This window comes from Sinocyclocheilus rhinocerous, unplaced genomic scaffold, assembly GCF_001515625.1.
Source record: "Sinocyclocheilus rhinocerous isolate Xijiao unplaced genomic scaffold, SAMN03320098_v1.1 scaffold1243, whole genome shotgun sequence".
Lineage (NCBI taxonomy): Eukaryota > Metazoa > Chordata > Actinopteri > Cypriniformes > Cyprinidae > Sinocyclocheilus > Sinocyclocheilus rhinocerous.
The window spans coordinates 2,863,542-2,873,675 of NW_015626033.1; the positions used below are offsets into that span (position 1 = coordinate 2,863,542).

At 39.1% G+C, this 10,134-nt stretch overlaps 1 protein-coding gene across 1 annotated transcript in view; it reads left to right on the forward strand.

Moving 5' to 3' along the window:
* Window positions 1–816: 816 nt before the first annotated feature.
* Window positions 817–10,134, forward strand: part of LOC107707870 (caspase-7-like) — an 18,829-nt gene continuing 9,511 nt past the window's right edge. Inside the window, exons 1-4 of the mRNA XM_016511979.1 lie at window positions 817–924; window positions 3,336–3,458; window positions 4,856–5,004; window positions 5,677–5,805. Of these exons, the coding sequence (XP_016367465.1) occupies window positions 893–924; window positions 3,336–3,458; window positions 4,856–5,004; window positions 5,677–5,805 (433 nt within the window). The 5' untranslated portion in view covers window positions 817–892. The remainder of the gene's footprint in view (window positions 925–3,335; window positions 3,459–4,855; window positions 5,005–5,676; window positions 5,806–10,134) is intronic.

A 10,134-nucleotide genomic window follows, 5' to 3' on the forward strand; every position in this document is an offset into this window, starting at 1 on the left:
CCCCTGCGAGGACCCCAGATGACGCCAACTTGAATCGATATGCACAGCTGCCAATTTTCTCTATATTGTAATCATTATGATCACACTTGTAATAATCACTTTAATGAGTTTCTGCCTGAAATTAATTAATGTTAGCTAGCTGTATGATTCTATTATCTTGAACTGTTCATTTGTGAAATGAACATTACTTGGACACATTCACTTCTGATAACAGATCACTGTAAATTGTAATGTAGACATGCATTTTCTGTAAAGCTGGTTTGAAACAATGTGTATTGTGAAAAGGGCTATACGAATACATTTGAACTGAATTGAATTAATACAATATAACAATAAAAAGGAAAACATATTGTTCTATTTATATACAATGTACATAGACACAAATGGACACAAAGCTTTCCCATTGTTTTGTCTTTTTGATCTCTTTAATTCTTTCACTTTTAGGTTTCTATCATTTGTTACAGTTTTGAGTGGGAGTTTTCTTAATTACAGTTCAGTTCGCTTATCTCTGTGTGATCCAGTTGTTTTTGGAGTTCAAGTTCAATGATAATAATAAATATATTGCCTACCTAAAATGTGTTTTTTTAAAATAGCCTGCACCCATTATTATTATTATTATTATTATGTAATGTGGGATCAAAAATAAAAAATCATTTAAATGTATATAATACAGGTGTATAAATATTATTTCTGACTAATATCACGTTTCATTCTATTCTATTCTATTCTAGTGTTTGATTAATAAACAGGAAGTTCGCGCAATATTTTTCACTATATCTAAAGTGACTGTTTCTTTAAATGAATGAGACACTCGGGCTGGAGGACATTGAAAATCAGGAGTTGGAAAGTAGTTTCGTTTTCTCCGTCTAGTATACTTGGACTTGAAAGAACAATGAACAAAACTGAGGCTGATCCGACAAAAATGTAAGTTTCGAGAGTAAATATAGTAATGTTATGAAAACACCTAGCTATACTGAACTGAATCATCTTTGTTTGGCTACTAACTGTATCAAACTTTGCGTTGCATTGCTAGACATATGCATCGAAGCGTTTACGAAATCAATATAATGTTAAATATTTATTACTTCAAACTCTAGGTTGGTAAACTAATTTTATCCTGTTATTTACATGTACTGATTAATAAAAACATGTAGTAAACTGAATAACTCTTAGGAAAATTAACAGTGGTAACCATGGTTTCCTTTTTTTTTTTGGGCGTAACTTACTGATTGCCATTTGTTTACCATACCACAGCTTTACTACAAACAACATGATTAAACAACGGTTAGTGTAGCAAAACCATTGTTCATTTGTGGTTAACATGGTTTAACTATAGTAACCATGTTTTTGTTTTGTTTTGTTTTGTTTTTTGTAGTAAAACCATGGTTAATTTTCGTAAGGGAAGTTGCTCTATAAAGTTTAAGGGGGACCTTTACACTTCCTCGAAAAACATTTTAGCTGTAGAACACATTGCATACTATATGTAAATACCTTAAAATATACTATCATCAATATATGCTAATGTAATTATATATTTCATTGACACGTTTTCTTTAGGCAACCGGGCTTAATCTCTCTTTCTTCCTGCTGTACACTTCATGTCATATAGGCTACTGTATCTTTTCTTCATCAGCTCTAACAGCTTTTATACATAAATACAGAGATTTTATTTCTCCCCGAGCCATGAATGATAGAACATTTTAGGAAAACAAAGTAATTAAATAAACATTCAGTTGAGACAACATCACAAAGTGAAAGTAAAAGTTAGTTTACGGAGGTACTTTTACGCGCTATGAGTAATAACAGTCCACTACTGTTTAAGGAACTTTGTGAAAGTGGAAAGGACAACTCTTTAAAGAAATTTACCTCAAAAATAGTTACACAGTTGTTGTCACTACTGTAAACTCATAGTATACTAATATGGACTTTCCTACAAACAGTAAATTTTTTCAGTTAAAATCAGTTCATTGATGATTCAGTGATGTCATCATCCAGTTCAGCTCTCTTCCAATAGTGTCTGTGCAATCAAGCCGACAATTGCCTGAAATTAAGCATCTCCAACTAAGCAAGCCAAAGGCGACAGTGGCAAGGAACCAAAAATCGTTGACAGAAATGGAGAAAAAAACCTTGGGAGAAACCAGGCTCAGTCAGGGGGCCATTTCTCCTCTGGCAAGACAAAAACAGCATGGTGTGGTTTAATTCCTGGCTGCAACACAGGTCAGATTGTGCAGAGGACTTGTTCCCGTGGTCTTGTCCCGATGGCCGTCTAGTTGACGAGGTCTTCGCAGGGGATCTGTCTCTGGGTCTCATCTAGTTGACATAGTCTCCGCTGACATTCAGGGCTGTAGAGGTCGTCTCTAGGTGCTGATCCACCATCTGTTCTGGATCTGTGAAAGGATCTGCCACCCGCAGTTAGTTTTACGAATTGATATGTTTAGTCGGGCCGCGAAGAAATATAGAGCTGAGTATCATCAGCATAACAGTGAAAGCTAACACCATGTTTCCTGATGATATCTTCCAAGGGTAACATGTAAAGCGTGAAAAGCACTGAGTACTGAGCCTTGTGGTACTCCATACTGTACTTGTGATTGATATGATACGTCTTCATTCACTGCTACGAATGGATGACGGTCAGATAAGTAAGATTTGAACCATGCCAATGTAATTCCAATAATGCCAACATAATTTTGTAGTCTACTCAAATGAATTTTGTGGTCGATAGTGTCAGACGCAGCGCTAGATCCAGTAGCACTAATAGAGAAATAAAACTACGATCGGATAATAAGAGCAGGTCATTTGTAACTCTAATGAGAGCATTCTCAGTACTATGATATGGTATAAATCCTGACTGGAAATCCTCACAGATACCATTACTCTCTAAGAAGCAACATAGCTGAGAGGAAACTGCCTTTTCTAGTATTTTTGACAGAAAAGGGAGAACTGAGATCAGTCTGTAATTAACTAATTCTCTAAGATCAAGTTGTGTTTTTTAATGGAAGGCTTAATAGCCAGTTTGAAGGATTTTGGGACATATCCTAATGACATTGATGAATTAATAATAAATATGACTTCTGGAAGCACCTCTTTTAGTAGCTTAGATGGAATAGGGTCTGGCATATGTTGTTGGTTTTGATGATTTGACAAGTTTATACAATTCTTCCTCTACTTCCTCTGACAATAGTAAATGTAAGTAAGGGTGGGATGGAGTAACATGTCAAGATAATTATAACTTAGAAAGCAGATTTTGTTTCATGCTGTCAAGAATTTCCATTACTGTTACTCTGCTTTGTTGGCCTTGTGTTACTGAACAGTAACAGCATTCATTCTTGCTCCAGAATGGATAAAGAAACCCTCACTACTGAGATTGAAGAGATGGGGGAGGACCAAGAGAACTACGGAGAAGGAGACACAGTAGATGCAAAACCTGACCGCAGATCGAGATTTTTGCTTTTTGGCAGGTGAGACAATTTCTAAATTAATTCATCCATTGATCCAACCATCCATCCATCAGTCTATCCATTCATTCCTGCAATGTGCAGATATCAACCAGAACTACTGATGTGCTGTAACCTGTTATTTAAGTGAGAAAAATAGTTTCCTTTGTGATTATTTAGTAGGTGTTTAGTTAATTATTTGTAATTTACAGTAGTAGTTGAAAGTACAGCTTCAGATGTTAAAATCCATTTCATACACTAGGTGGCGCCACAGTCCTCTTTGTAAATGACAAGGCCAACAAGCCCTAACTCTTGCATCATGCATATTTGATTGTGTTTGAAGGTGTTTTGAGATGCTCAGAATAACTTTTCATAGCTCTTCAATATGAATCCAATATGAATCCACCTGCATATTTAGAATTATACTAGACTAGTTTCTTTGCAAATTAAAAAAACAACAACAACATTTATATGCAGCTCTGGTGACCTGTTTTTTTGGCACTTTTGAGTGTACTTGCTCTGTAGCAGGCCTAATATGTACGTAAGTATGATAGTGTGTTTGCCAGTGCTCTTGTCCTACGTGACCCTGGTTGAGGGGTTTGAATGGGCCATTGGAAAGCTCTGGGGGGTGGCGTGTGTGCTGACTCGGATAGCGTGTGCCACCCCAGCCAAGCGGAGCCACCACTCCACTCTTTATAGAGTATAGAGCATGCTGGGATCCTAGCACACACCACACAACACCACACCACAAGGAAAAATCCACCCAAAAGAGCCTAAAATTTGGGAAAGATTCAGCAGATCTAGAGGGAAGAGCAACACGTTTCAATGCAGAGTGGCATAGCATTTAACGAAGAGTCCAGGTAGGAGAGCGCTCAGATGGGAAAGGAGGTAGTAGGGGGGGAGTTGCTGCCCCACATCACATGGGACACCTGTGATTCGCTCCACTGTTCATGTGTGTGAGAGAGAGTGTATAGGCGGGAACCCATTGTTGTGGTTGGGTAACATGATGACTAGGCACTTCTGGAATAATGGCACATATTGTGCATCCAGTGTCCACTGTGGCCTACTAATCTGGACGGATCCTTTGGAAATTTCACAATGTGAGAATTTTCCCTCAGGCATGTGGAATATTATATTTGGGACACCGTGACGTTTTAGAGCAGCTAATATTATGATTGATAAGGGGATTTAATTGTCTTCATGACGCCGGATATCCCAGTTAGGTGCCATTTTCGATTCTCTGACTGGCATGGGTTGTATTTTGCTTGAGGTTTGATTGTTCTTCTATTTACAGATGAGCTTATTTATTATATTGATGTGTCCTAATGTCTTTTAGAAAACTAAAAATTTATATTTGATGAAGTACGTGATGGATGAAGGTTCTGTAATAGATCGGCTAACTGTCCGTCTCTGTCTCTCAGTAAGAAGAAGAATGGCAAGTTGCAGGAAAAAGAGCAGTCTTCTGAAAGCCATTACAGGATTGTTTCACCAACATTCCAGTATAAGATGAGCAACCGGCGCGTTGGCAAGTGCATCATCATCAACAACAAGAACTTTGATGAAAAAACAGGTGAGTCTTCATCTCCATGTCATCCTATGTTGAACAATCAACTTTGATTTGCCCTTTAATTGGCACACAGAGTAAAAACAGTTGAGTTTATTGCATTTTGTAGTTCACTGGGGCAATAATATTAATAATAATATGAAAAAATGTTTTGTTATATTACGGACTCAACTAATTTTTTTTTGTTATTATGAGCTTCTACCAGATAGTTCACATTCATTATGGGCACTTAGTTTAAAAAATCCATCATCCTTCATTTATTTCTGTCATTTACATTGATACATATATTTTTTAAATGAAAACATTATTTTAATAACAAATAATTTGTTGAAATTTGGATCTTTATGTGGTATAAATAAGACTTGCTCACATATATAATAATGGAAAAGTTAAAAAAAGTACTTTAATGTATAAAAACACACTAGTGTATACCAAACTAATGAGTCAAAAGACAATCTACTGTATTTAGAACACAACCAAACCTGCTCATCTGTCTTTTCTTACAAATACAAACATTTACAATAGTTTCTGCAAAAAAACAACACGGACACTAATGTGACTGCTTTTAAAAGTTTTATGAAAAATATCAAAAATAAAACTTGAATGTTGAGTCATTTAAAGCTACTAGATTGATGCATTGTTAGACTAAGTCCTCTAACTTTGTGATCTGCATTTAAGGGATGAATGTACGCAGTGGCACAGATCGCGATGCTGGAGAGCTGTTCAACTGCTTTACAAACTTGGGCTTTGAAGTTACCATCTACAATGACCAGACCTGCAAGAACATGCAGTGGCTACTTAAAAAAGGTGAGTGGCCAAAATATTTATCTCTACCCCAGATCATCAAAATGCCCCATCCGGTTTGCAAATTAGACTTACATAACTGTGCTGGGAAATGATGTTATGAAACATATGAAATTAAAACATGAGAGTGTCATATATCAGTAAGAGCCAGAAAAAAAAATATCAAAACCCGTGTCATGGAACTTTTGTGGAATGTGGTTGAGCTGCCTGATTGCTGGAAGATCATCATAACATATGTTGTTTTGATTGTTGTTCTGTTCCAAAAACGAGTGAACTGCCTAGCTGTGCACTGACTAGGCATCTGCTTTTTAACGCAATATAGCCATCATGAAACCTCACAAGTGACCGTTTTGGATTGGATAGGCAACAACCCAAAAAGCATTTTGCTGTCTAGACTCGACTTGTATAAGACTGCCGTTAAGTGTGTTGCTCAGCTAATTACATCACAAGCATACATTATTAGCATGCAAATACACAAATATTGGCTAATATAATAATTGTAATGGTACCAGTGGATTTTTTTAAGCTATGCTTTTTTTAGCTATGCTTATTCAATGAATTAAATATTCAGTATAAATTTATTTATAAAAAGATATATTTATAAATATATGAATGTATCTATAATCAAACTTTCTGTCGCTTTCTTGGATTTTTTTCCCCCACTTAGCTTGTTGTAATATACCATTCTTTAATTCAAATGTTTTTTTTTTTTTTGGTCTTGAATTTTTTCATCTTAGAACAAGAAATATGTTGTGGCAGAGTTTTGTAATTAATTTTTTCACGTGTGCTGACCAGTGTTGGGCAAGTTACTCTGAAAATGTAATCAAATTACTGATTACTGATTACTCCTTTTAAAAGTAATCACGTTATTGCGTTTACATATTTTTTGCGGGAGTCCCGTGAATAATTTTATTCTCCCGCATCCCACACACACACGAGTGTCTACCCACCCGCACCAGCACTCGCTCATCTTGTCCCGCGCCGCACTCTGTTGCGTCGGGTCTCGCGGGAGCAGGTCTCTAATCCACTGGCACTTGACTCGACAGTGCGTGTGCTACATCCTTTTTACAATCTCTAGATTATAAAACACTGCATTCTGTCAGCAATGTAACGCAGCAGTAATGTATAGAGACTTGTAACTATACTCTAATTACTACTTTGAAAATTATAATGCGTTAAATTACTCAAACGCGTTACTAAAAAAGTAATCAAATTAAAATAACGCGTTACTAAGTAATGTGTTACTGCCCAACACTGGTGCTGACTTAATAGACCCTTTTCACAGTGACGTCAGCTAACTTCCGCTTTCCCGCAAAGCAGTGTATATGTACTTCCGTTATACCTTTACATCGGAGACTTCTCGAGAAAATGTTGGAAAAACTTGAAATATGAAAGGCGTTAGTTAAGAGTTAAGACTAATAATGTTAATGTACTTACAGTCGGGTTCTGCTTTAGATGGGTGGCTTGCTTGCTGCAACTGCTTGCTTTCTGATTTGTATGACAACGATTATGTGTCCACACAAAATACATCCTTGAAACCTTTTCACTTGTTATTTTGGTTTATGTCCTTCCTTGGATAATTTGTGAGTACACTGTGTAAATTAAATTCCCTGTATATTTCGGCAATAAAAAGACAACGTGATTTTGTTTTTATTTACTATGGGAAAATCACATGGACACAAGTCATATTTTTTATATTAAATCTTTTTACTACACATGGCAAGTTTCACATCCATAAAGGCAAGTGGTCTGAAAAGAAACTCATTATCCAGTTCAAGAATAAAATGGCTTAATATTGAAACAATACAAAAAGGACAGTCGTGTAGTTCTACAGAACTTTGGACTTCTACAATTACTTAAATTCCTCCATTCAATTTCGTTTTAACTACATGTATACTGTGTTTTTACTTTGTGAATTTTTATTGATTAATATATGATCGACCGTATTTTATTTTCGTTATAGGCTATACAATGTGATCTTTTAAAAAACAGCTATGACCTACGTTGTATATTCATTTACACAAATGCTGGCATGTTTTTTACTGTAAAAGCTTTTTATATAAACTTAATATATTTAATATTTATTTCTGAATTACATTAAATAATAAAATGGAAAATTATAGACCCCATTTTATTGATATTTAAATAGTACAAGCTTGTTATGTTGAACTATTCTTGTACATACAGGCACTGTATTAAGCAGGACATAAATTACTGAATGAAAAGACTTTCTGTTGCCACATGTAAATGTCTAAAACGTTTGTTTATTTGAGAAATATATCTTAGCAATGGCGGAAGTAAGAATACATCTCGGTTACGTATGTAACCTTGGTTCCCTGAATAGGGAACTGGATGCTGCGATGACGTCATCGCTTTGGGAACAACTTCGGTGTGACGAATGTCTGAAGCCCTTATACCATCACGCCAATTCATTGGCCAAATAGTGCTTAGCACTGCCCCCAACGCGCACGTAGGTGAGCTATATCAGCGTGCTGCGCGCTATTTCATCAGATTTCCACTGGTTTACGAAGGAAGCACTATCAAAAAAAACGGAACGGCCCGCATCGCAGCATCTCGTTCCCTATTCAGGGAACCAAGGTTACATACGTAACCGAGATGTTCCCTCTCATAGGCTCACTTCGATGCTGCGATGACGTCATCGCTTTGGAAACGCTATACCATAACGCCTGACGTACTTTTAGAAAGCTGGAAGACCAAGGAAAGCGTCTGCTCAAGCGGATAAGACCCAGGAGCCAGGAGCCAACCTCACGTCCAGACTGTAAAACTTGATGAAGGTGCTAGGAGAGGACCATCCTACCGCAGCACAAACATCTTCCATCGAGGACCCTTTAAAGAAGGCCTGAGAAGAAGCCACTGCTCTTGTAGAATGAGCACACACCCCTAAAGACGAAGTCAAGCCACGCGCCTTATAGGCCAAAGAGATAGCCTCCACTATCCAGTGTGACATCCGCTGTTTAGTGACAGCAGAACCTCTGCTCTTACCACCAAAACACACAAACAACTGGTCACATCCATGCCACTGAGCCATGCGGTCGACATAGATCCAAAGTGCCCTAACTGGGAAGAGACTCAGGCTAACTGGCCCCGCATCAGCTGGGGAAAAACCTCTAAGACCACTTGCTGAAAGCGAAACGGAGTCGAAGCGACCTTAGGAACATAATCAGGCCTAGGTCGCAAAAAGACTTTAACCAGTCCTGGGGCAAAGTCCATACACAAAGGACTGATGGAGAGAGCCTGCAGAGTACCTACCCTCTTAAGGGAGGATAAAGCCACCAAAAGAACCGTCTTGAGGGTCAAGAGCTTCTCTGACACCGACTCCATCGGTTCAAAGGGATGGCCTGTCAGGCCCTCCAACACAACTGATAAGTCCCAAGAAGGAACTCGAGCTGGGCGGAAAGGCCTAAGCCGTCTCGAACCCTGCATAAAACGGGAGACCAGAGGGTGGCGACCAACCGAAACACCTCCTACGAGTGCATGTTGATCGTACTCTGAACAGAACTACTGGGAGCAACCTGATTGGGGGAAAAGCATAAAAATTGGCCCTGGGCCATTTGTGGCCCAGAGCATCCAGACCTAGAGGCGACGGGGGAGACAGGGAAAACCAAAGCAGGCAGTGCGTAGTCATGCTCGAAGTAAATAAGTCCACTTTCGCTCGGCCGAACCTCTGCCATATGAGATCCACCACCTGGGGGTGCAATCTCCACTCCCCATCCTCCAGGCTCTGTCTCGAGAGCAGGTCCACTCCTGAGTTCAGGCGACCTGGGATATGGACTGCTCTGATCGACAGGAGCTTTGTCTGAGCCCAGAGAAGAACACGCCTCGCCAGCCTGCACAGGGGGCGAGAACGTAATCCTCCTTGGCGATTGAGGTACGACCCAACTGTCGTGTTGTCCATCCTGACTAACATGTGACAACCCCTCAACTGGGGTAAAAACTGTTTGAGAGCCAGGAAGACTGCTAGCATCTCCAAACGATTTATGTGCCAGCCACGATGTACCTCTGTCCAGACTCCACAGACTGGACGTCCTTGATGGACCGCTCCCCAGCCCGTAAGGGACGCGTCCATAGTGATCGTCTTGCAGCGACACAACGTCCCCATCTGGACTCCTTCTTGAAGGAACTGGGGTCTCATCCACGGGCTTAGAGCACGAAAGCCCTTGCGTGTCACCGTAATTCTGCAAAGCGGATGACAATGAGGTGAAATATTCTGGCTCTTGGTCCACCACTGAAACGGTCGCATGTGGAGCAGGCCCAACTGAACTACAGGGGACGCCGCCGCCATCAGACCCAACAGTCTGAGACACAAGCCTA